This window comes from Trichosurus vulpecula, chromosome 6 (assembly GCF_011100635.1).
Source record: "Trichosurus vulpecula isolate mTriVul1 chromosome 6, mTriVul1.pri, whole genome shotgun sequence".
NCBI classification, from domain to species: domain Eukaryota; kingdom Metazoa; phylum Chordata; class Mammalia; order Diprotodontia; family Phalangeridae; genus Trichosurus; species Trichosurus vulpecula.
Genome location: NC_050578.1, coordinates 63067739 through 63095313, shown reverse-complemented (window position 1 = coordinate 63095313; position 27575 = coordinate 63067739). Strand labels below are relative to the sequence as shown.

Below are 27575 nucleotides of genomic sequence, written 5' to 3'. Positions count from 1 at the left end.
ATTTGGGTAATCCAGGGCTGTGCTGGTTTATTTCCTTGTTAATTTATAAAAATTCAACATAACAACAGGTTAAATTCAACTCCCCTCCCCAGTTCACTAAATATTATTTATTTAATAAACTGGAGAAGCCTCCCTTTGCAATCGTAGTTACTCATCTTTCTGCATTAAATCCCTTAATCTCATCAATTTAAATAAGTATTAAAGTTTCTGAACATACTATTTATTAATAATGAAAGGCAGATAATTATTTCTATTATTTTAGCTGTTAGAATGATTACAACCAGAGACCTGTAACCATCATGTAATTGCAGTTGACTTCTTACTTCTGGAAACTGTTCCATCATTCAGTTTCCCCAAGGTACCAAGCAAAATCTCTTCTTAAGAACTTTCTTCTGTCACTGGTCCTAACATTCCCACATCATCTGGCTGTCTTTAAATGAAAACCAGGTTGGGAACATGGCTTACTGATGTCTACCTGGCTCCACTCACGGCCATATAAATAGCCCACTCACTTTAAGGAGAGGTCTTTTTTTTAGGCCTGCTGACAAACGAGGCAGTTTTTTTTTTTTTCCCAAAATGGCCATTGATTCAAAGTGCTTTGTAATTCCTGAGACTTTAAGAGAACGGTTCATAGAGGATTACACGGTAATGGGGACCCTGGGGAGATGTCCTCTGAGGTCCTTTCCAATTTGTGATTCTGTGATTCAAGGCAGAGGGTAGATGGCCCCTTTTAAGGACTGCTGTAGCAGGGATTATCTGGGTATATATAGGTTGAACTAGATAGCTTCTGAGATCCTTCCAACTCAAATTCTGTGTTAGGGAGTGGGTTCGAGGTGCAACTCCTATAAAATATGTTCCTCTGGTTTCAAAGGGCCCTGTTTTAGGGCTTTAGCTACAGTGCCTTTGACCAAGATTAATTACATAGCAAAAATAAACATTTTCCTGAAATCTCCTGAAGTACACAGTTCAATCAATCTACATAGTCTGCAAAGGTGGCATGACATAGTAGCAAAGCCCTGGAAGTCACAAAGCCTGGGTGCAAGTCTTGGCTGGCCACTTAGTCACCATGTGAACCTGGGTTAATGATTTCTTTTTAAGCTTGTTTTCCTTCAGAAAGAAGGAAAGAAGCATTTATTAAGTGCCCACTCTGTGCCTGGCGCTGTGTTAAGCCTTTACAAGTATTATCTTACTTGATTCTCACAACCCTAGGAAGTATTATTAACCTCATTTTGAAGTTGAAGTTGAAGCTAAGTGACCACGGTCACAGAGCTAGGAAGTGTTTGACGTCACATCTGAACTCAGGTCTTCCCGATTCCAAGTCTGGAGTTTTATTTACTTGTAGGGTTGGATTTGATGACCTCTCATAATTCCTTCTAGTTTCTACATAATTTGATTCTATGACTCAATGGAATTAGTAACGTATACAAATAGCTTATTATGGTATAGCTTTGGATATGTGATGTATAGGGCAGGGAGGGCCAGTTTCCTGAATGGATGTCTCAAGTTACAGTAATCCAGTTGGATGTCATTAGTTTATTGACATATTATCAATATAATTCATATATTGATATGATCAGCCTCCAAAGCAGGAATTCTTAACCAGGAGTCTGTGAACTTGCTTTGTAATATTTTGATAATTATTTAAATAGGATTGGTTTCCTTTTTAATCCTATATATTTTATTTTATGCATTTAAAAATGTTACACTGAGAAGGACCAAAGGGGTCCATGACAGCCAAAAGATTAAAGACCCTCTGCTGTAATGTATTACTAATACATTCCCAAAATGACAATAAATGTTGATATCACCATTCAACACAAGGGAAGGCAATAAACCAACTTCCCCCAGAGAAGCCACTTCTGTGGATGTCAAAGATGTTTGCGAACAGCCAAGAGGCTTTTCCATCTCGTGCGGGACTTAACTTCATTGAATTATGTTTGTTTTGGAATCAGAAGCCAAGGACTGCCCCTCAGTCATCCCAGAGAGAAGAGTGTGTGTTCTCTACTTACGGTGTGCTGTCTGGCCTCCCTTGACAGCCCCTGCTGGGAAAAGCTAACTCAGGTTTGACCTTTGTATTTTCCAACCTATAGGTAGGCATTGAGGAAGAAGGAGCCGGCTAGAGTCAGAAAGGGAAAGGAGAACCATCTGGGTGTTTCTGACTGACTTGTAAGTGTTCCGAAGTCATCTATTGGTGCCAGGGGTGGAGAGTAAACAGAAGAAAAGAAATCACCAGGGGTACAGGTCTGCATTGTCCGTGAATTCTCTTTATTGCAGGGCTCAAAGAGAAAGAGCTAAGGAAGCAGGCTGCTGTACTGCTTACAAACAGAATTGTGGGCTGGCTACCGTGTTTTTATCTCTTTCTGGTACCTAAACATTGTCCTTGCTCTTACCCACGCCTTCCTTTCCTCTTTAGTCTTAATCCTATCAAGTTCTGTTACAAGGGTATGCAGAAAGACACTGGGAGACTGGATTTGAGATTCTATGAATACATGAATAGCTAAGTGATAAAGATTAGCATAGGATGATGTCCTACATCAAAAAAACCAGTTTTCCTCATGTGAAAATAAGAGCCCCTCTTAATGTCAGCATGAAAGCCACCCAGGTGCTGGGCATCCGGTCACTGCTGACATGATCAATTGGTGTGGCATGAATCCCACGGGGAATGTTGCCAAGTAAGTGCCATTTGGGGATTCTGTGCAGTAAAGAATACAAGCCACAGGGTCAAGTGTAGAGCACTGGGATTTTATTTGTTAGCTCTAGGTACCATGACTTTGACATTAATAGGCAAGACCAGTGAATGAGCAGCAACACATTTCTTTTGTCATTGTGCTTCCAAAGCACCAAAAATGGAGCTATTTATTATTATTCTTATTTTTACTATTTCATCCTATCTTTCATACACTAGACAGATCTTGCTGTATACTGGATTGTTTCTAATTTATCAGTAAATTATTATGCAGTTTATGGGGGGGCAAGGGGGCTGTCATGTAGTACCACATTTACATCATTAGAGGATTACAACATGCACATTCTACTGATGGGACTCAAGCCACAAGAGTACGAGTAGAATGGTTATGGGCAGAGACCGGTCTGGACAGGTTCACATTCACACCAACTATGGGCCGAGAAACCTTATTGGGAAGGTACCTATAGCAGTTCTTCCATTGGTGTGGGAACATCACACGCATGCACAGGTGATACAGTGGAGGACGTGGCAGGAGCTGTGGCTGGACAGAGGACGGAGGTGAAGGACGGGACGCTGGGCAGTGGGCAGAGGCCATTCTCAGCTGTGCACAGCAAGCCTCTGCTCGGTGAGGGAGGCCTGCTGGGCCACCGTCTTATTCTCATGGCTGCGGAGCTTTGATACAACTTCTAGAAATGCCAGACTCTGCACTTCCTTGTGAAGAGTTTCTAGAAGAGAGAATTAGATGACTTAGAAATGCCTCATCTACCCACAACATACAAATCTCTTTGATGGAGACAGTGCCCTTTCAGTGCTCAAAGGTGATAATCATGAATGAATCTGGCCCCAAAGTATAGTTTTCTTTGGAAGGATGATGTGTGGGTCTTTTTTCTACTGCTGCTGATCATGGCTCATTCCATGCCTTACCCAGTCAATCACTTCATGAGTCTCTGCAGTCAAAACAATCCTCACTTGATGTCTAGTTCTCTGGTGATGAGTTTCCTTCAAGTTCCTGCTAAAAACCTACGTTCTCTAGGAAGCCTTTCCCATTCCCCTTTCACTCTAGTGCCTTCCTTCTATTGATTACAGTCTCTCCAATTGATCCTCTCTATGGCTTGTCTGCAAGCCCCTCTCCCCCTAGACTGTGAACTCCTTGACTGCAGGGATTTAAGAGCTTTATATTCCTAGAGTTTAGCACAGTGCCTAGCACACAGTAGGAGTTGATTGATGAGCTAGGTTGGTTTACAAGCAACAGATGAGCCCTTTGCTGAGCCCATAATCAAAGCCTTTCCAGCTTGGTAGGTCCTGGCTGAGATTGTGCTAGTGTTGAATATTCAGGGCCACCTTCACACCACTGTGAGTCAATAGAAGAATCTGCAATAATAAAAGTTGGTGTCCAAAACCTTAGAGATTCTTAGTATGCTATCTAGGGTTCTTAACATTTATTGTGTAGTGGATTTATAGGCTTCTGGGAGCCAAGATGGTGGAGTAAGAAGTAAGTTGCTCTCATCCTCCCTTATTGAGCTCTGAAAGCCCAGAAAATATTGCCCCAGAAAAAACCTTGGAACAGCTCAGGTAGCAGAAAGAAAGGGTGCAGCTGTCTTGTAGCCCAGGAAGCTTGGGGGATTAACGGTAAAAGCCCTTCTCACTCTGGGGGATGGGGAGCAGTACAGGGCAGGAGACTTCAAGGAAAGCCCTACCTCTGCAAACCAGGGGGAGATCCTGAGCCCCAGGGTTGTGGAGCAGACAAGCACCAACACCAGGACCATCCCTCCCCCTTTCTCCCCCACCCCCCCTCCCCAGCGCCTCTGCATAGGCAGAGGAACCTGGTGCTTCGGCTCAATTCCAGGAAATACAGCTCCAGGCTGCCAGACATCCTCCAGCAACCAAACATTTGAATGTATCCCCCAGAGGCCAGACTTCCTCCCTCCTGAGAGCTCCATTGCTGCTGACCCCAGCTCAGCACCAGGTAAGCTGCCAGACCCCTACAGCCTCCAGGTGCCAGCACCTGAGGCCCTACCACACAAAACCAGTGACCAGGTCCCAGGCTCCCAGCACAAGAAGCTTGGGTCAGTGCCCTCTGCACTCCAGCAGGAGAGCTCAACTTTAAAAGTCAGAAAATAGGCAAACACAATAAGCGAAAAGCAGAAATAGACAATGACCATAGATTCTTATTATGGGGACAGGGAAGATCAAGGCACAAATTCAGAAGAGGACAACACTGGCAAAATACCCACATCTGAAACCTAAAGGTAAATATGAACTGGTCTCAAGCTCAAAAAGTCGTCTTTGAATAGATCAAGAAGGATTTTAAAAGTCAAATAAGAGAGGCAGAAGAAAAATTGGGAAAAAAAATGAGGTGTGAAAGAAAGAGTCAATAGCTTGGAAAAGGAAGGACAAAAATTGACTATAGAAAACAAATCTTTAAAAAATACAATTGGCCAAATGGAAGAGGATGTTAAAAATCTAATAGAAGAAAACAATTCATTAAAAATTAGAATTGGGCAAGTGGAAGCTAATGACTCTGACTGATCTTTGATATCTCATAAACAGAAACAAAAAAATGAAAAAAACAGAAGAAAATGTAATATACCTCATTGGTAAAACAACTGACCTGGAAAATAGATCCAGGAGAGACTAATTAAAAATTATTGGTCTACCTGAAAACCATGATGAAAACAAGAGCCTGGACAGCATTGTTTAGGAAATCATCAAGGAAAGCTGCCCTGAGGTCCTAGAACCAAAAGGTAAAATAGTTGTAGAAAGAATCCACCAGTCACCTCCTGAAAGAGATCCCAAACTGAAAAGTCCAGGGAATATTGTAGCCAAATGCCAAAATTACCAGATCAAAGAGAAAATACTGCAAGTAGCCAGAAAGAAACAGTTTAAATATCTTGGAACCACAGTCAGCATTACACAGGACCTTGCAGCTTCTAGGTTAAAAGATCAGAGGGTATGGAATACGATATTCCATAAGGCAAAGGAGCTTAGATTACAACCAAGAATCAAATACCTAGCAAAAATGAGCATAATCTTTCAGGGGAGGAGACAGACATTCAATGAAATAAGGAACTTCCAAGCTTTCCTGGTGAAAAGACTAGAGCTCAACAGAAAATTTGATCTTCAAATACAAGACTCAAGAGAGACATAAAAAGGTAAAGAGGAAAGAAAAAAAAAACCCAACATGGTATTAAGAAGGGCAAACTATTTACATCCCTACAAGGGAAGATGACACTTTTAACTCTTGAGAACTGTATTGTTATTACGACATTTAAAAAGGGTTTACATATACAGAGGGCATGGGTATATAAGTTGACTTTGATGTGATGCTAAATCTAAGTGGTAAAAAGGGATTGTACTGGGAGAAGAGGAAAGGTGGAGGCAGAAAAGGGTAAATTACATCACATGAAAAGGCAAAAAGACAATACAGTAGAAGGAAAGAAGGGAGGGAGATGAGCATCATTGGAACCTTACTCTCATTAGATTTGGCTCAAAGAGGGAATAACGTAATCAGGTAAAGAAGCCTAACTTATCCTATAGGAAGCAGGAGGGGAAAGGGAAAGAAGAGGGAGGGGGCTGATAGAAGGGAGGGCAAACTGAAGGAGGCAGTGGTCAAAAGCAAAACTCTAGTGAGGAGGGGAAGGGAGAAAGGAGAGAGAAAAGCATAAATGGGGGAAAATAAGATGGAGAGAAAGACACAGATGGTAATCATAACTGTGAATGTGAATGGGATAAATTCTCCCATAAAATGGAAATGGATAGCAGAGTGAAGTAAGAGCCATAATCCTACAATATGTTGTTGACAAGAAACACATTTGAAGAAAAGTGTTACACAGAGAGTAAGTCTGGAGTGGAATATATTATGCTTCAGCTGAATTTAAAAAAAAGCAGGGAGAGCAATCCTGATCTCAGACAAAGCAAAAGCAAAAGTAGATCTAATTAAAAGAGATAAGGGAGGAAACTACATGCTGCTAAAAAGGTACCACAGATCATGTGGTAATATCATTAGTAAACACATATGCACCAAGTGGTATAGTATCCAAATTCTTAGAGGAGAAGTTAAGGGAGGTACAGGATGAAATAGACAGCAAAACTATTCTAGCAGGGGACCTCAACATCCCCCTCTCAGAACTAGACAAAACTACCCACAAAATAAATAAGAAAGAAGTTAAGGAAGTGAATATAGCTTTAGAAAAGTCAGATATGGTTGACCTCTGGAGAAAATTGAATAGGGATTGAAAGGAATATACCTTTTTCTGGGTGGTATATGGCACCTACATAAAAATTGACCATGGGCATAAAAACCTCACAATCCAATGCAGAAAGGCAGAAATATTAAATGCATCCTCTTCAGATCATGATGCAATGAAATTATTTGTAATAAAGGGCCATGGCAAGACAGACTACAAATTATTTGGAAACTAAATAATCTAATTCTAAAGAATGAGTGGGTAGAACCAAGAGAAACATAAGGTATATACCAAAGACCAATTATAAGGGATTCATGAGGACAGACTATTTACCTTTTATATAATGTAAAATGTATGTCTGAGATTCTTATTAATAGCTGGTGAGCTCATAGGAAGGATTGGGGTAAACCTGACTATTATATGAATTTAAAAAAGTAAAACCATTTAGGAACAGCTAAAAAGAGTAATTATTTTATACAAATGAGGTGCAAGAGGAAGAAAGGATACAGAGGAATTAGATGGGGGAGGAGGGCTGGTAGTTCTCGTAACCTACTTTCATTGGGAATGGGTTTAAGAGGGAACAATACATATATATTTAGAGGAGTATAAAAGTCTTCTAAATTTAGAAGAAATAAATGGTAGGGGCATAGAGAGAGGGGAGAGGACAAGGGAGGGATCTTTAGAGGGGAGAATGAGGGAATAGGTGAAAGGGGAGTATAGAAGGGTGTTTAGATTTATGAGAATGGGAGGATAGGGGAGTGATCCCTGGAGAAGGCAAGTAATAGGAGGACAAGGTAGCGGTAGAAGTAAAGTAGAGGAGGCAGGAGGGGTAGGAAACAAGAGATATGTACAAACATAAAAACAAAGATCAGGAGTAGAGTATGTTTTGGGAAAGTATATGTCTATATATGCATGTATATATGTATAAGTGTATGTATATATCTGTATGTGTGTGTGTATGTATGTATATATATATATATATATATATATATCGAGAAACATATAAACTATATTGTAGCCTTCTGAGGGGAAAAAAGGACAAAGCTAAAAAGTACACAGCAGAGAACAAAAGAAAACACAAGGAAGCAAAGAAAAGATGGACAATTCTCAACACAAGGTGTATTATTTATCATACAGGCTTTCTTGAAATGAAAATTAATTGTTACATATTTTGAATCCTCTCATGTTCTGCTATGCACATGACATGCTTTCTTTCTTTCTTACTTTGTATTTAAGTTTTAATATTTAAATTTATGATATGTTTTTGTTTCTTTTCTCTATTCTATATTTGTGTTCTGGTAAAATAAAGAAAAAAAAAGAATGAGTGGGTCAAACAACAAATCATAGAAACAATCAATAACTTCATCAAAGAGAACGACAATAATGAGACAACAAAGCAAAACTTATGGGATGCAGTGAAAGCGGCTCTTATGGGAAGTTTTCTATCTCTAAATGTTTACATGAACAAAGTAGAGAAAGAAGAGTTTAATGAACTGGGCATGCAACTAAAAAGCTAGAAAAAGAACAAAGTAAAAATCCTCAATTAAATACCAAATTAGAAATATGGAAAACCAAAGGAGAGATTAATAAAACTGAAATTAAGAAAATATTGAACTAATAAATAAAACTAAGAGCTGGTTTTTTGAAAAAACCAATAAAATAGATAAAACTTTGGTTAATTTGATTAAAAAAAGAAGAAAACCAAATTACCAGCATCAAAAATGAAAAGGGTAAATTCACCACCAGTGAAGAGGAAATCAATAATCAGGGGCTATTTTGCCCAATGGTATGCCAATAAGTTCGATAATCTTAGTGAAATGGATGAATATTTACAAAAATATAAATTGCCCAGATTAACAGTAGAGGAAACAAAATGCTTAACCCCATATAAGAAAAAGAAATTGAACACGTCATCAATGAATTCCCTAAGAAAAAATCTCCAGGGCCAGATGGATTTACAAGTGAATTCTATCCAACATATAAAGAATAACTAATTCCAGTATTATATAAACTATTAGGGAAAATAGGTGAAGAAGTAGTCCTACCAAATTCTTTTTATGATACAAATATGGTGCTGATACCCAAACTGGGAAGAGCCAAGGAGCCAAGACAGAAAAAATTATAGGCCAATTTCCCTAATGGATATTGACGCAAAATTTTTAAATAAAATATTAGCAAAGAGATTACAGGATAATATACTGTGACCAGTTAGGATTTATACCAGGAATGCAGGGCTGGTTCAATATTAGGAAAACTATCAGCATAATTGACCATATCAACAACAAAATGAACAGAAATCATATGATTATCTCAATAGATGCAAAAAAAGCATTTGACAAAATATAACACCCCTTCCTATTAAAAATACTAAAGAGCATAGGAATCAATGGAGTCTTCCTTAAAATGATAGGTAGCATCTACCTTAAACCATCAGCAAGCATTATATGTAACGGGGATAAGTAATAAGTTTGGGGGTGAAACAAGGATGTCCATTTTCACCACTTATTCAATATACCACTAGAAATGTTAGTTGTAGCGATAAGAGAAGAAAGAGAAATTGAAGGAATTAGAATAGACAAAGAAGAAACAAAGCTACTCTTTGCAGATAATATGATGGTATACTTAGAGAATCCTAGAGAATCAAGTAAAAAATTACTTGAAATAATAAACAACTTTAGCAAAGTTGTAGGTTATAAAATAAGCCCACATAAATCATCAACATTTCTATATATTAATAATGAAGTCCAACAGCAAGAGATAGAAAGAGAAATTCCATTTAAAGTTGCTGTAGACGTTATAAAATTTTTGTGAGTCTATCTGCCAAAACAAACCCAAGAACTATATGAATAAAATCACAAAACACTTTTCACATAAATAAAGTCAGATCTAAATAACTGGAAAAGTATCACTTGCTCATGAGTAGGCTGAGCTCATATAATAAAAATGACAATTCTACCTAAATTAAATTACTTATTTAATCAAACCAAAAAATTATTTTATAGTGCAAGAAAAAACAATAACAGAATTCATCTGGAAGAACAAAAGGTCCAGAATATCAAGGGAACTAATGAAAAGAAATGCAGGGGAAGGTGGCCTACCCGACTTAAATTCTATTACAGAGCAATAATCATCAAAACTACTTGGTACTGACTAAGAAATAGGGTGTTGATCAGTGGAATAGGTTAGGTATGCAAGACACAGCAGTCAATGACTATAGTAATCTACTGTTTGAAAAACCCAAAGACTCCAACTTGTGGGATATGAACTCACTATTTGACAAAAACTGCTGGGAAAACTGGAAAACAGTATGGCAGAAAGTAGGCATAGACCAAGATTTATATCAAGATAATGTCAAAATGGGTACATGATTTAGATATAAAGACTGACACTATAAGCAAACTAGGAGAGCAAGGAATAGTTTACTTGTCAGGTCTATGGGGAAGGGAAGGATCTTTGACCAAACAAGAGGTAGAGAACATTATGAAATACAAAAAATGATTTTGATTACATTAAATTGAAAAGTTTTTCACAAAACAAAGCCAATGCAACCAAGATTAGAAGGGAAGCAGAAATCTGGGAAACAATTTTTACAGCCAGTGTCTCTGATAAAGGCCTCATTTCTAAAATACAGAGAGAACTGAGTCGAATTTATAGGAATACAAGTCATTCCCTAATTGATAAATAGTCAAAGGATATGAACCGCAGTTTTCAGAGGAAGAAATTCAAGCTATCTATAGTCATATGAAAAAACACTCTAAATCACTTTTGATTAGAGAAATGCAAATAAAAACGATTCTGACGTATCACATTGTATTGGCAACCAAGATGGGCTCTTAGCACTTATTCAATGAAGTGCCCTTGAAGAGTTTGGTCTTTATTTCCTTGATTAAAGTAGGAGTCCTTGGTGACCTCTTTGCCTCATGGGAAAGCCATGGGTTTGAGTGACATGTTTGTGACACCAGAGCCTTTTAGACCATGTGCGTTTAAGTCACATTTTTGTGATGCTTTTAGGTTATGTGGGTGAGTCGCATGTGTGACTCACCTTTGACCCTGAACAAGATATATAAACCCAGAGGTTGGCTTTCTCCCTTGGAGCTCTGAGCCATAGCAGGAGTGGCGCATGACTCTGGGCCAGCCATTGTCCAGCTCCCGGCTGAACTCAAATATTGATGGTTTCTTGGTAACTGTGAACTGTATTTGATCCGTTTATAAATGTATGTTTGTAATTTGTTTGTATTTGCTCTGAAGTTCAGGGTGCTGGCTTTTCCCCCTGAGCTGAGTGAATATTTGTATGTTGGATTAAGGTAAGATTGTTAACCCCTTAACATTGCTTTCCTTAGTAAAGCAGATCAAAAGAACCTGGGCTTGCAGCATTCTTGTTGTTGGGCTTGTGTTGGTTTCTCACCCCCACAGCAACTGCTCACCTATTTGTTGCAACACACATCACACCTATCAGATTGACTAACATGACAAAACAGGAAAATGATAAATGTTGAAGAAGATGTGGGAAAATTGGAACACTAGTGTATTGCTGGTGGAGTTGTGAACTGATCCAACTATTCTGGAGAGCAATTTGGAACAATGCCTAAAGGGCTACAAAATCTATGCATACCCTTTGGCCCAGAAGTACTACTACTAGGTCTCTATTCCAGAGAGATTTAAAAAAAGAAAAAGGACCCACATGTACAAAAATATTTATAGCAGCTCTTTTTGTGGTGGCCAAGAATTGGAAATTGAGGGGCTATCCATCAATTGGGAAATGGCTGAACAAGTTATGGGGTATGAATGTAATAGAATACTACCGTGCTATAAGAAATAATGAGCAGGCCGACTTCAGAAAAACCTGGAAAGACTTATATGAACTGATTCTGAGTGAAATGAGCAGAACCAGGAGAACATTGTATACAATAACAGCCACATTGTGCGATGACTGAATTTGATAGACTTTGCACTTCTCAGCAATGCAAGGATCTAAGGCAACTACAAAAGGCTCATGATGGAAAATGCTAGCCACATCCAGAGAAAGAACTTTTGAGTCTGAAAGCAGATGGAAACATACTATTTGCTTTCCTTTTCTTTTGTGGTTTTGTTTTGTTTTTTTCTTTCTTGTGGCTCCTCCCATTAGTTCTAATTTTTCTTTACATCATGATTAATGTGAAAATGTGTTTAATATGAATGTATAGAGCCTATATCAGATTGCACACTGTCTTATGGAAGTGAATGTTAAAAACTAAAAACAAACAAATAAATAATTTATTTGAAAAGACATTTTTTGTGTAGTGGACTTTTTTTGCAGTCTGGTAAAGGTCCACTTCTCAGAAAGAATGTTTTAAAATTGCTGAATAAATGTCAACTTTTAGTTCAAGGCTAGGGAAAATATAGATATACTTTTCTCTCATCATCTAAGTTTAAGGACTGCAAGTTAAGACCCTCTGATCTGGTCCCATACCCTTTTAGGGATAAATGCAAATATGGATAAAGGCAGCTACCTAGTTCGGTGGATAGAGTGCTGGACTGGGAGTCAGGAAGACCTGCATTCAATTCCTGCCTAAGATGCTGACTGTGCGGCCCTGGACAACTCATTTAAATGCTGCCTGCCTCAGTTTCCCCATCTGTAAAAGGAACACTAACACCTACTTCACAGGGCTGTTGTAAGGATCAAATGAGATGACAATCTGTAACACAAAACTGAGATGACATTGGTTATTTTATTCAATCCTCATCACAATCCTGCACAGAATAACACTCATATTATTAGTCTTATTTTACAATTTAGACCTAGGCCTTGTCCAAGGTCACAGATCTCTTAAGTGGAAGCCAGGAAGCCACCTAGATTCTCTGACTCCAAATCTGGTGCTCTTTTCACTATTACACACTGTCTCCCCACCAATATGACTAAAAGAGCCAGAAGTGCCCTTTGGTCACCACATCCTCAATCATCATTAGATAGCTGAGATTAAGTATAAGCCACAATATGTGTATTGTGAAGAGGCTCCCTCCACAAAAAAAACCATGCCTAGGTAAAGCGTGAGCAGAGGAGGTGGCCCTGCCTTCTTGAAGGTTATGCTGGCAAAATGCCCTTTCAGGCAAGTTCTGTATGAAGCCAAGATGGCTGAATCAAGTGTTTGCTACTGTGTTTGATGTTTGAGGCCCAGCCTCATGACACAGAGAGACTCTCCAGCAGCTTGGCTGCTAGAAGATGACTTCTTTGGCTATACTAACACATGAAATAGATACAAATGCAAAATGGCAATCAGTCCTGGCTGGCTCTCTTCCCCTTCTGCAGTGATGGGGATAGAGAGGTACCAAACGGAATAGAAACTGTTGAAAGTCATATATATTTGATTCCCCCAGGAGGCATATATCTCAAGAAGCTGCTGATAAGGAAGTCCCCAAAGATACCAAAATATTTATAGCAGCACTTTTGTGGTAACAAAGAAGATGCTCATTGATTGGGGAAGGGCTAAACAAACTGTGGTACATTAATATAATAGAATATTACTGAGCTGTAAGAAAAGATGAATAGAGAGAAACCTGTAAAGATTTGCACAATGTGGTACAGAGTGAAATAAGCCAAGAAATCAATACGTACAGGGACTACAACAATATAAATCAAAAGTGAATGTTTTGAAAATACAAAGAAAAAAGCAAAGCTCCAAAGAAATGACATGAGAAGGCACCGCCAACTCCACTCCTTTGCAGACCTCAAAGGTCTATGGATGTGATGTGGTACATTGCCCATATTTTCAGACCTTTTTGATGGAGTGATCAGTTTGGTGATTTTTTTCCCTCTTTTTCTTTAAAAAATATTAAAAAGAGAATCATTCAGATTTTAGGCCATGTACAAAAACCAAGTTGTTGGTCATCTAGAGGTAAGCCCTTCGTCCAATGACATCAACGGCTGAGGTACTAGTGGAGGCACAGAACCATAGCCAAAGAAATATTATTTCTATAAGTGGAATCCAAAGACAGAAAGAAACTTCAGTTGGTTGGAAGTATAGATGGCTCACAAGTTCTCAGAAAGATCAAAATTTTAATGTGTACACATATACAACCACCCAAAAGAAACTCCATTTCATGCAGTAGCCTCATGTGTGTATATCATTGATATTTTCTTCAAGAAAAATGTTAGAAGGCACTGGATGTGACAAGGAACAGAAATCACAAAACAAATCTGGAAATGAGTTTATCATAATAGAAAGGAAACAAGGAGTTACTAACATGGAAGACATTTCAGAATTAACTGTCTGCAATCAGATCACTAATTGGTTAAGGCAAAAGTCAACATGAACACCAAATATAAAACAAAGATAAGAAAAAAGACACTGTATTTATACTAGCACAAACCCAGTCTATTTAAGTTGTTAACTCTGAAAAATGGGAAACACATAAAAGTACAGACACCAACAGTCACCACTTTTTTTGAGACCCTAACCACTGCAAAATAGTCATCACAATAAGGAGGCCTGAAGAACATAGAAACTACCTTAGGTGACTGTGTTGGTAACCAAAAATAGACTCCTTAGCACTTAGTCAACAAGTGCCCTTGAATAGTTTGGCTTTTTCCCCTGAACTAACTGAATGCTGTTGGTATGTTGGATTGGGTCGGCCCCTTCACCTTGCTTCCCTCGCTTAAGCAGATCGAAAGAACCTGTGCTTTCCCAGTCAACCCCTTCACCTTGCTTAAGCAGATGGAAAGAACCTGTGCTTTCCCTGGCGTACCTTACACCCCTGCAGAAGCTGGATGGTTAAAAACAGCTTCCGTTGGAGCCAGAGGCTGCTACAGCTACAGCCGAAGCTGAAGCAGGAGCTGCCGGTAGCAGAGCTGACCTACGAGAAGATTGAGGAGTGCTGAACAAGGACTTGAGGCCAGTGGGTAATCTTTTTACCATAGAGGGGAAGCATGTATATGATTTTGCTTTATACCATCATGCTTCTCTGTGGCCTCCTGGTTACTCTTGTGAGGCGGACTTATTGGGCCTGGAAGCTTTTGATCAAAATATCAAAATGGGGATGCTGTTTTGTGGGTTGGTTACTGTGGAGCCTAAATATATGCTTTGATTCTACTGCCTCCTACTTTGAAGATTCCTTATATCTCACGGTTCTGAACCTTTCAGACATATATATGATCCTGTTTGAAATTATAAACTCTGCCCTTATACTACAGTGACAAACATCACCACCCTAAGAAGTGGAGAGACAAGGTAGTCAATAGCAACACCAGTTCAGAACCTAATTTGCAAAAATATTATGGAAGAAAATGGCAGTTAGGAGCAGTGGTTATTTCACAAAATAGTAAAAAACTGTTGAAGAGAAAATAGACCTAACTAAGATCTTTCAGTGTTGTCACAGTATATAATCATTTGGTAGCAATGAAGGAGACATTGCATTTGGATGCTATTCTAGCACCTTAACTCTTGATACAGTATGTGAAGAAGTAGACATGGCTTAAAAAAGATGAAGCTTGACTTAGACCTAACCTAGTACACACAGAAGAAATAGCTGCTGGAAATGAAACAATATTAAAAGTATTCAAGAGATCAATTTTCAAACTATCTTAGGGAGGAGAAAGATTCAAAAGGATGGAAAAGGCCACAGATGGTCTTACTATCCCTAGAAAAGTGCCACATTAAAAGGTATGGACACATATCTACATTTTAAAAATCTTTATAAAATCTTGGCCGTGGCCAACCATGTAACAAAGAGAAATAAAAAATGGCCCTCAGTATTGTGTGACCTCTCTTCTGCTACTGGGATGACAGCCGCAGGCAAAGGAGCAGAGGGTATTAAAAATTACACTGTTTGGAGACCACCAGCAAACTTTAATTTGACTTTTGGTACTTCAAATGTGCTATCTTTCGTCAAATACCAATGAGTAGACATATTGCTGGAGGAGCTCAATCTCATCAATCTTGACATTTTTGCTATAAACAAAACCAGAAGAAGGAAGCTGCAGGCAAATGGAAGGATTTGAAAGAGAAATGAAGAATGAAGAACTTTATTGTATGCCCCAATGTTATAAGAAATGGCATTTCTTGATTTATTTGGTCATATATTGTAGCACCAGTGATACATATTGGTAAAAAGACAATCATAAAAATAACTGCCACATATGTACAAGCTGCTGTGGATGAACTGATAGAGAAATTCTTTTTTTTTTTTAAATGCAATTTATTTATTTAACATATTTGGTTTTCAGCATTGATTTTCACAACATTTTGAATTACAAATTTTCTCCCCATTTCTACCCTCCCCCCCACTCCAAGATGGCTTATATTCTGGTTGCCCTGTTCCCCAGTCAGCCCTCCCCTCTATCACCCCCCTCCCCTCTCATCCCCTTTTCCCTTCCTTTCTTGTAGGGCAAGATAAATTTCTACGCCCCATTGCCTGTGTATCTTATTTTTTAGTTGCATACAAAAACTTTTTTTGTTTTTGAACATCTGATTTTAAAACTTTGAGTTCCAAATTCTCTTCCCTCTTCCCTTCCCACCCACCCTCCCTAAGAAGTTGAGCAATTCAGCCTAGGCCACACATGTATTATTATGTATAACCCTTCCACAATACTCATGTTGTGAAAGGCTAACTACGTTTTGCTCCTTCCCAACCCATCCCGCTTTATTAATTTTCTCCCTTGACCCTGTCCCCTTTCCAAAGTGTTTGTTTTGATTACCTCCACCCCCATCTGCCCTCCCCTCCATCATCCCCCCGCCTTTTATTTTTTTTTATCTTCCTCCCTCTTCTTTCCTGTGGGGTAAGATACCCAACTGAGTATGTATGGTATTCCCCCTCAGGCCAAATCTGATGAGAGCAAGGTTCACTCATTCCCCCCTCACCTGCCCTCTCCCCTCCTCCCATAGAACTGCTTCCTCTTGCCACCTTTATGCGAGATAATCCACCCCATTCTATCTCTCCCTATCTCCCTCTCTCAGTATGTTACTCTCTCATCCCTTAATTTCATTTTATTTCTTTTAGATATCTTCCCTTCATCTTCAACTCACCCTGTGTCTGCTCTCTCTCTCTTACATATATATATATATATATACACACACATATAAACACATATATATATACACATACGTACATCTACACATAGATATATACATACATACACATTCACTTATATATATACATAAACATATATATATATATACATATATATATATATATACATATATATGGATATTCCCTTCAACTACCCTAATACTGAGGTCTCATGAATCATACTCATCATCTTTCCATGTAGGAATGTAAACAGAACAGTTCAACTTTAGTAAGTCCCTTGCAATTTCCGTTTCTTGATTACCTTTTCATGCTTCTCTTGATTCTTGTGTTTGAAAGTCAAATTTTCTATTCAGTTCTGGTCTTTTCACTGAGAAAGCTTGAAAGTCCTCTATTTTATTGAAACTCCATATTTTGCCTTGCAACATGATACTCAGTTTTGCTGGGTAGGTGATTCTAGGTTTTAATCCTACCTCCATTGACCTCTGGAATATCGCATTCCAAGCCCTTCGATCTCTTAATGTAGAAGCTGCCAGATCTTGGGTTATTCTGATTGGGTTTCCACAATACTCAAATTTTTTCTTTCTGGCTGCTTGCAGTATTTTCTCCTTGATCTGGGAGCTCTGGAATTTGGCAACAATATTCCTAGGAGATTTCTTTTTGGGATCTATTTGAGGAGGCGATCGATGGATTCTTTCAATTTCTATTTTGCCCTGTGGCTCTAGAATATCAGGGCAGTTCTCCTTGATAATTTCCTGAAAGATGGTATCTAGGCTCTTTTTTTGATCATGGCTTTCAGGCAGTCCAATAATTTTTAAATTATCTCTCCTGGATCTATTTTCCAGGTCAGTGGTTTTTCCAAGGAGATATTTCACATTGTCTTCCATTTTTTCATTCCTCTGGTTCTGTTTTATAATATCCTGATTTCTCATAAAGTCACTAGCTTCCACTTGCTCCAATCTAATTTTTAAAGTAGTATTTTCTTCAGTGGTCTTTTGGACCTCCTTTTCCATTTGGCTAATTCTGCCTTTCAAGGCATTCTTCTCCTCATTGGCTTTTTGGAGCTCTTTTGCCATTTGAGTTAGTCTGTTTTTTAAGGTGTTGTTTTCTTCAGTGTATTTTTCAGTATTTTTTTGGTTCTCCTTTAGCAAGTCATTGACTTGTTTTTCATGGTTTTCTCGCATCCTTCTCATTTCTCTTCCCAATTTTTCCTCTACTTCTCTAACTTGCTTTTCCAAATCCTTTTTGAGTTCTTCTATGGCCTGAGACCAGTTCATGTTTTTCTTGGAGGCTTTGGTTGTAGGCTCTATGACTTTGTTGTCTTCTTTAGGCTGTATGTTTTGGTCTTCTTTGTCACCAAAGAAAGAATCCAAAGTCTGAGACTGAATCTGGGCGTGTTTTCGCTGCCTGGCCATATTCCCAACCAACCAACTTGACCCTTGAGTTTTTCAGTGGGGTATGACTGCTTGTAGACTAACGAGTTCTATGTTCTACGTTTGGGGGGGAGGTGCCAGCTCTGTCAGAGCCGCACTCCTCCTTCCCCAAGGACCCCCAGTCCAGACTGGGCTTAGATCTTCAGCAGGCTGTTGCACTCCTGCTCTGATGCGCCACTTAATTCCTCCCACCAGGTGGGCCTGGAGCAGGAAGTAACAACAGCTGTAGCTGCCCCACCTCCGCTGCCCCTGGGGCTGGAAGCCGAACCGTGAACTTCTTCCACTCCTGCAGCCTTTCCCACCAACCTTCTCTGCAGTCTTTGGTGTTTGTGGGTCGAGGGGTCTGGTAACTGCCGCAGCTCACATATTCAGGGCGCTAGGGCCCCGTTCGCCCGGCTTCTGGTCTGGATCGTCCACGCTGCTCAGGCTGGGCTCTGCTCCACTCCGTTCCCAGCTCCCAGCTCTGTGTGGAGTAGACCTCACCCAGAGACGATCCAGGCTGTCCTGGGCTGGAGCCCTGCTTCCCTCTGCTGTTCTGTGGGTTCTGCCGTTCTAGAATTGGTTCAGAGCCATTTTTTATAGGTTTTTGGAGGGACTCAGGTACGGAGCTCACTCTAGTCTGTGCTTACCAACCGCCATCTTCCTGATAGAGAAATTCTATAAAGAACTTGGTAAGACTTTCCAAATAAAATCAATATGTACCATGCTACTTGCTGACTTCAATGCAAAGGAATGGAAAGATATATACAGGCAAGTTATGATTTAGATGAAAGAAATGAGAGAAACCAAAGACTTTTCAATCATACAAAAGCCTCATACCTCTATAGCATGAGCATTTAAAAAAAAAAGACAGAAATGGTAGGTGCTGGACAGAGTAATCAGTAACATCACAAAGAATGATAGACAGTAAGACTTTTTATGGAGATGGGAGTTATCGCTGAGTCAGCTCTCTGAACAGTCAACCCATCAACTCAACCCAGCTAAGATCAAATTTATAATAAACAAGTAGAAACAATAGTAATAAAAAATAGGGCGTACAGTTAAGAAGATTTAACTCTGAATTAGGCTATTGAAAGTTCAAAAAAAAGGGAAATGTACAACAGAAATGACATTGACACTCATAATAACTTCATTCATATATTAAACTAATGTGAATTAGCTGCTACAACAAAGAGACCCAAAGACCCCGGAAAGTACCTTAGTCAGCAAACATTTAACTTTCTTGCCAAATGGAGAAAGATGGCTTGCAAAGGGAACACAGAGTTAGAATATAAATTCCTCTGTAAAATATTACAAAGAAGGATGATGGAAGATTATGAACAATCTTTTCTCATAAATCAAAAAGCAGATTAAAGAAAACTTAGCAAGATAGTACAATATGCAATGTGATTTCAAGAGCATCTCCAAGATGAAAAGAGAAAAAAGAATACAAACAGAGGAAAAATGAAAAAGATTTCCAAAAAAATCTTTTCAACAAACTTACTTTTCTATCAAGGATAGTGGAATCACCATTTGGACCCCAATTTCACAATCCCTGAAGCAGAGCAGGTAGAAATGGCACTAAAGAGAACAAAGATGGGGAAAACAACCAGAAAGGATCAAGTACAAATAGAGGAGATATGTGCTGGAAGCAATAAGACGATGAGGGCACTAAGGGACTGATATATGAGGTATCTGAAAGAAGGAATGAGAGCAAAGGTATGGGGAAAAGCATCTTAAACCTTGTTAACATCCAAGAAAAAGTGAATGAGAAAATACTGGCCATTACAGATCTATATACCTATGGTCCCATCTATTCAGAATTTTTATGGAGGTCAAGTTCACAAGCATTGAAGGCAACCTCAATGGGGTTATAAGGAGATAGCAAATAGGATTTTGCAAGTGATATTCAATAATGGACCACATATGCACCATCTCATAATTGACTAAGAGATGGAGAAAATATCAAAGAGCATTGTGCTTATAGTTTGTTGATTATGAAAAAGCATTTGACTCAGTAGAACAAAATGCCACCTTCAGGTTCTCTTAAAACAAAGTATCTTCCAACCATATGGCAAGATCATTCAAGATTCCTTGGAAGAAGTAACAACAGAAATTACCTTGCTTAATAATTGTATGATAATACACTTTAGGAGAGGCATAAAACATGGAGATGTATGATTGTCAAAAGTATCTACCTCTGTTCTGGAGGGCATCTAGTACAGAGGCTAGACCAAGGAAAAATTCCCTATGGATGGTGAAGTCCTCCAGATAATCCTGTTTATACATAACACTCTTGATTGCATCAAGTCCCAAGACATGGAAGAGCCTCATGGATGAGATCTGTAATCACTCAACAGTTTAGCTTACCCATCCATATATAAAAGACAAAATGGATGAAGGATGTCTATTACCCAGTTTCAACATATGTTTGAATGTAAATCCTATAGAACTTGTCCAACCGCATGTATGCCTGAGACCAACAATGCAGCTGGACCTAGAGTTGAAGAGGAAGAGAGGACTGGATTGCTTAGCAGAAATTGCAAAACACTTAATGTCCCCAAGGTTTCCATAATAGCAAAGGCTCAACTTATACAAACATTTTAGTGGAATTGTATGGCTGTGAGACCTGGAACACCACTGACTCTGAAGAACTAAAGATTGTACAGAAGGCAATAGAAAGGTGGGAAAGAGCTGACTGCAACATGTACTCAAAAAGGAACTCCTTAGAAATACAGGAGTAAATGAGGGTATGACAGAAAGAAAAGATGGGCTGGTCACGTGACAAGTGCAAGAGATGCTAAGTGGATAGCTAGAATGCCCCATTAGCATGAGATATTGTAGAAAATGAGAAAGGCCTCCAGTAGAGGTGGACCTCCTATGGTGAACTTTTGCAGGGCTATGAATGAGAATCGCACAGGACAGACAGGAATGAATAGTATGAAATCTGCATTTTTGGAGGTAGCTTCAAAATCAATGAAATCACAGATTCATTGGAGTACTGAGTATAAAACCAAGATGATTTTGAGGATATCCTTCATGAAAACACAAGAAGGAACAAGCAGGCTTCCATAGATGGTTTTCTATAGCAGATCCTCTAGGAAGACTTATGGGAAGATATGGACAGGAATGTTATAGGATGAGAATGAGATGTTACAACGTGCATCAATGGAGGAAGCACCAATCCAGAGGAGATGGAACAGACATGAAGCATTATTATAAACTTCAGTTAACTCTCACTTATATCAGGCAAAAATTGAGAGTCTTGTAGATTTCAAGAATATATTATCATCAAGAATGCAGGGATCGCAAAGAGATCATATAAAAGGGAAAAAGGACCTTCATGTGCAAAAATGTTTATAGCAGCCCTATTCGTGGTGGCAAAATATTGGAAATTGAGGGGATGCTCATCAGTTGGGGAATGGCTGAGGAAACTGTGGTATATGAACGTAATGGAATACTACTGTTTAATAAGAAATGAGTGGGCAGATTTCAGAAAAACCTGGAAAGACTTGTATGAACTGATGCAAAGTGAAGGGAACAGAACCAGGAGAACATTGTACACAATATCAGCAACATTGTGTGATGACCAACTATGAATGACTCAGCTCTTTTCTGTAACACAATGATCCCAGACAAGTACAAAGGACTCATGAAGGAAAATGCTATCCACATCCAGGTAAAGAACTGAGGGCCTCTGAATGCAGACAGAAGCATATTTTTTTCACTTACTTTAGTCTATTTCATGGTTTTTTCCTTTTGATCTGTTTCTTCCTTCACAACTGTGACTAATATGGAAATATGTTTTACATGATAAAAGATGTATAACCTATAACAAATTGCCTACCATTTTAGGGAGAGGGGTAGGGAGAAATGGAGGGAGAAAAATTTGGAACTCAAAATCTTATAAAAATGAATGCTAAAAATTGTCTTGACATGTAATTGGAATAAAATCCTATTAAAAAAGAATGCAGGGGTGGTTTAACATAAGAACTTTTAACATAATTGATATCAACAATAAAAGTTAAAAAAATCATATGATTATATCAATAGATGCAGAAAAAGCTTTTGATAAAGTACAAAACTCATATCTATTAAAAACACTTGACAGTATTAATGGATTTTTCCTCAAATTGATAAAAAGCATTTATCTAAAACCATCAGCAAGCATTATTTGTAATGGGGATAAGCTAGAAGAAATCTGAGTCTGTTTCAGATTAACTACATGATAACTAAACATTTCTATTTCATTTTATTACTGCATTTTGGGGTGACATTGATTTCCCTTCTAGGTTTCTTACTCCCTTTTCCCCAGTTTTTCTGTTTTGTTTAACTCTCATTAAAAAACTGAAGCTGTGGATCCTAGGCCTATTATATCTTAGGGTGATGGAACAGAGTAAGATGAGCAGGGTCAAAACTCAGGAAACCTGGGTTTTTATCCCTCTTTGCTACTTACAGACTATATGACTTTTCTTGTCTGGGCTCAATGTCCTCATTTGTTAATAAAAAAAAAAAAAAAAAAGGTGGGGAGCTTGGAGTTGCTATCTCTAGAATCCCTTTCAGTTCTAAATCTTATCATTTGAGCAACTAGATTCTGAAGGCTGACGTGTCAGGTAGTTAGTGGCCTCCTACGCACAGGACAGGCTAGATGACAGCCACTCGTCACAGGATTTAAGTGTGAGGACTCATCTGTATCAGCAGCAGGAGTCTACACAGGGGACATGCCACAGTTTTCCACAACTTGGGTTTTATTCCCTTTCAATTACGTTCACTGAGCTTTTCCCAAGTGTCTACTCTGTTCATTGTTCTAGGCGAGGCACTGAGGACATGAAGGTGATATGAGCCATGGCCTCTGCCCTCACGTGGGTGCCTATTCAGTAGACAGTATAATACAGATACACAACTAACTATAACACAAATATAACATACATGGGAAGAAGTCCAAATGGAATGGGAAGAGGTTTAAGAAGGGACAGAGCTGGGAAGACTTGATGAGGAAGCGGCCCTAGATCTCAGGCTCACATCTGGGTTTCCAAGAGCTACATTTATTACCTGCCAGCAACCAGCCACCTACACAGAGGGAGACATCCGCATCCACAATCTAGAAGAGGTGCTGGACGTGGGAAGCTCTGTGGGAGTCATGGCACTAAAAAAGGAACTCAGTGGCTGTAAATTCTAGTCCTGGCTCTGCTGACATCTCCCTGGATGGAGGCCATCTCGAGATCTTCCCATGTACCCATTTGGCCCCGTGTAAGTAGGCCAAATGTCCTTAGAGGGAAGCTCTGGGCGACAGTGACTACAAATGACAGTAAATATAGAAATGCCAATTGTGATTTCCAGTACAGTATTCTCCCTGGACAAATGGTACTTTGGGCAAGAACTGAACATTGTTTCTATATCAAAGAAACACATATTGGAGCTAGGCTGTGTTAGAGAAAAGGCTGCTCATTATTTTCATTTAGCATTGATTTTACATAGCTTTGGCTAGTCATAAGCCATTTTCACAGCCTTCAAAAATCACATTAAAAGTGTTTTGAGGACATTACCATAACAAAAGTTATCCCATGTCATGCTCAAACCACTGTCTAATGGATTTTTAAATCCAAAGTCACTGTTCACTCTTCTGTATTTTATGCTTAATTGCTACCACAAATCAAACGGTAGAGAAAAACACTTACCAGATCCCATGAGAGCACAGATCAAGACCATGGAGTTATATTTTATTTCAGGAGCACTTCTCTCATCTGCTAACAGTCTGTGTAGAATCTGCACAAGCTTTGCATTTTCTAGATCCTTCTCAGCAGTGACTAGAATAGAATACAATTTATGTGTTAAGTCACATCCTTTAAATGTCTTTTCCCCAACTTTACTAAACACTTTTCTTCCTCTCTTAAAGAGTGGCTTTATCAAATCTCCCAACACAATATGACAAATAGCAAGGAGATGGATAATAGGGTATTTATCTCAGACTCAGTGAACAGAGGAGGGCTGGTTTAAACAAGTACCTCAGAGCTTAGTTTTAGAATTCAGCTTCAAAACAGCACAATCTGAAGACAAAATGCTCCTTTATGTGAAATATTATTTTGAAAGACAAAGTATTTACTTGCTTAAAATAATTAATTCCATTTGAAAATAGCAGTCAAGTGGAAAATGACCATCTTATGAGGAAAAGGGCTTTCTTGCTGATGAATCTGGACATTTTAAAAATTAGAAAAGGAGTTTTAAATTTTAATATATGAACAAAGAAAGAAGGATGGCCCCAAATTTAGCCTGGTCTTAGGATTCTTTGAATTTTTCTGTATAGATAAACATGACCTAGGTCCAAATACAGCATCATGAAAGTCAAGGCCCTCCAGCTTTACAGATCTAGCTAAATGTTCAAGTTGTTGGTCACTAATAAGCCTTGGAGATAGGTACTGCAAGCATTGTTATCCCTACTTTTTTAGAGAGGAAAATGGGATTCAGAGAGAGTGAATGATTTGGTTGTTGCCCAGTAGACAGAGCACTGGTTCTTGAGTCAAGAAAACCCAAGTTCAAACCCAGTCTCAGACATTTACTAGTTCCTTAACATCTGTTATTTCCTCATCTGTACAATGCGGATAACAATAGCATCTACCTTCAAGGGTTGTTGTGAGGACAAACCAAGACTAGTATAAATAAAATTATATTTATATAGTAACTAAGACTTTGCAAATCTTACAGCACTATATAAATGCTAGCCAGTTAGAATTCTGTGGACTTCATTTTTTGCATTTAAAAATATTAGTCTGAGAATGAGACATTTTGGACATGGCTAATATGGGAATTTCTTTTGCTTGAACATATATCTATTCATATTTCTTAAGAAGGTTTTGTTTTCTTTCTTTTTTTCCAAAGGGGCAGAAGGAAAGAGAGAAAATAGGTTTTTGTTAATTGAAAAAAAAATTTAAAGGAAGGTTTAAAAGTCTCCACCAGATTGCCAAAGGGTGCCATGACACAAAGGAGCAAGAAGCATGGCATCATGAACACTGGACTCAAAGTTAGGAGACCTGAGTTTGAATATGAGCTCTAACACTATCACCCGTGGGATTACGATCAAATAATTTAACATCTCTGAGCCTGTTTTCTTGTCTAAAAAATGGAGATGATAATACTTGTACTACTTACCTCACAGGGTTAAAAGCCTATCAACTATTATATGGACCAAAAAGATGGTATGTGAGATTGGAATATGAATTTCTGGATTAGAGATTAAAATAAAAGCATGGAGGGAATGTCATAATAAGGGCTAGTAAAAATGTATTTCACTAGATTCTTATGAATCTGATCCAGGGGGCTGTAAACTAAAATGGGGAGGGCGAGGCAAGACAATTGCTTTCATTGATGTGGAACCTGTGGCCTCGAGGCCACATGTGGCCCTCTAGGTCCTCAAGTATGGCCCTTTGACTGAATCCAAACTTCACAGAACAAATCCTTTTATTAAGGATTATATCCCTGGATATATCCAACCTAGTAGGCAACCCTAAATGGGTGGCCATTATAATATGGGAAGAAGAATAACCATAGAGATGTTCAATAATTTATAGGAGGAAAAACAAATCCAAGAAAAAAGCCAGCAATGAAATTCATGGCTTTAGCTATTTATATATAGATGTATGATATGAGCAATAAACAAAGTGAACTACAGATCCTAACACAAGAAGGCAAATGTGACCCAATGGCTATCACTAAGACTAGATGGAATGAGACTCATAGCCAGAATACAAATTTGCAAGGGCAGAGGTTATTCAAAAGGAACAGAATAAAGCCAGCAGTGGAACACAAGTGGTACTGTCTATCAAAAAGATTTATTTAGGAACCAGAGGGAAGAAACATTATGAAGAGCATTTGCCTGGAGATCAAAGAGGGAAGGAATGGAAGTAATGCTGACTGAATAGGTGACAGACCATCAAATGATAGTCCAGAAAACATCACAAACCAGGGAAGGCAGAATGATCTGGGAGGAATGAGGAGACTTCAAGTATCCAGACATCTTCTAGCTCAGGAGTTCATCTTTGTTGTATAGATTGTAAATGTTTTTAATAAAGTTGTATACACTGTGTGCAGAACAATAAATAAGAAAGCTCATTGGTGCAGACTGCCGAATGCCCAACTTAGAGTATTGTGGGGCAAGGCTGGACAGGTAGTTGGGAATTTTGATCATGTCAGATCATTTTTATCTCCTTTCTTGGACAGGGTTACAAGGCAGATAGATCAAGGGAGTGATGGAGACACAGTTTATTTAGACTTCAGCCATTTGACAACATCTCTTACACATTCTAGTAAAGAAGAAAGATAGAGAAATGGAGGAGCTTGGAACTGATGGGATGACTGACCTTCTGAAACAGTCATTGATGCCTCAAGGTCAACCTACAGAAAGTGATTTTTCTTAAACACAGACATATTGGTTCAGATGTGTCAGCAAAGGTCCTGCCTTGAGTCCACTCCTGATTTGAGAAACAGATGGGAGAAAAGAAGAATTTGCCATAGGATTACTTACCTAATTCTAAGGCTGCTATTAGCGCCAATGCAACAAGGGCTTCATTCTGCATTATTACATGTTCACTAGTTGCCATGGTTACTAGATGCTTTATGCCACCATTCTGAACAATGGTTTTAATTACATCCTAAAATTAAAAAAAAGTCACAGAAATATTAAAGAGATTTACATGAAGTAGAAATAAATTATATTATAATCAGTCAATTTATTATTTAGTTGAATGGTTCTTTGACAGGGTCCAGCATGAATCATTACATTTAATCATTTTTTAAAAAATTACAGGGGAAAGGAAAAAGCTTTTTAGCTATAAATAAGTTTATCAAATATGACAACTTAAATTACTTAAATGGAAAAGTAAAATCTACTTCAAGACCACTTATGTCAAGCCTCCATTTTAAGCAATGGACACGTCCAAAATACCAAGCCAATAAATAAACACAGCTGCTGATCCAAACTTTGATTTTCCTTTTGATCAAGGAAAGAACTGTGGAACAAAAGACTCACTATTTATTAAGTTAGTAGGTCCACCTAGCTTTATCTGAAGTGATTCTGGGTATATGGTCTCTTATTTAGTGACCTTCACTGAGTGACTCCTTGGCTGAAATTGTATAAAGTATGTCATGTTTATCTGAAATATAATTGTGTACTTGAACTAAAACATATCCAACTTTTCTACTTCTCCCTGGGCTACAAATATATGAGACCCACAACACAGCAAGAGAGAGGGGCCATATTTGTTTCTTCTATGGCTCATTATTTTACCCTCATCCCAG

General features: G+C 38.6%; 1 protein-coding gene across 2 annotated transcripts in view; it reads right to left on the bottom strand.

Annotated features, from left to right (window-relative positions):
• Positions 1 to 2726: 2726 nt before the first annotated feature.
• The window catches only part of RAP1GDS1 (Rap1 GTPase-GDP dissociation stimulator 1), a 233936-nt gene continuing 209087 nt past the window's right edge, over positions 2727 to 27575 (bottom strand). For both annotated transcript variants that reach the window (XM_036764131.1, XM_036764132.1), the window contains 3 exons: positions 26803 to 26929; positions 23963 to 24091; positions 2727 to 3411 (listed from right to left, as the gene is read on the bottom strand). In XM_036764131.1, the coding sequence (XP_036620026.1) occupies positions 3284 to 3411; positions 23963 to 24091; positions 26803 to 26929 (384 nt within the window). In that variant the 3' untranslated portion in view covers positions 2727 to 3283. The remainder of the gene's footprint in view (positions 3412 to 23962; positions 24092 to 26802; positions 26930 to 27575) is intronic.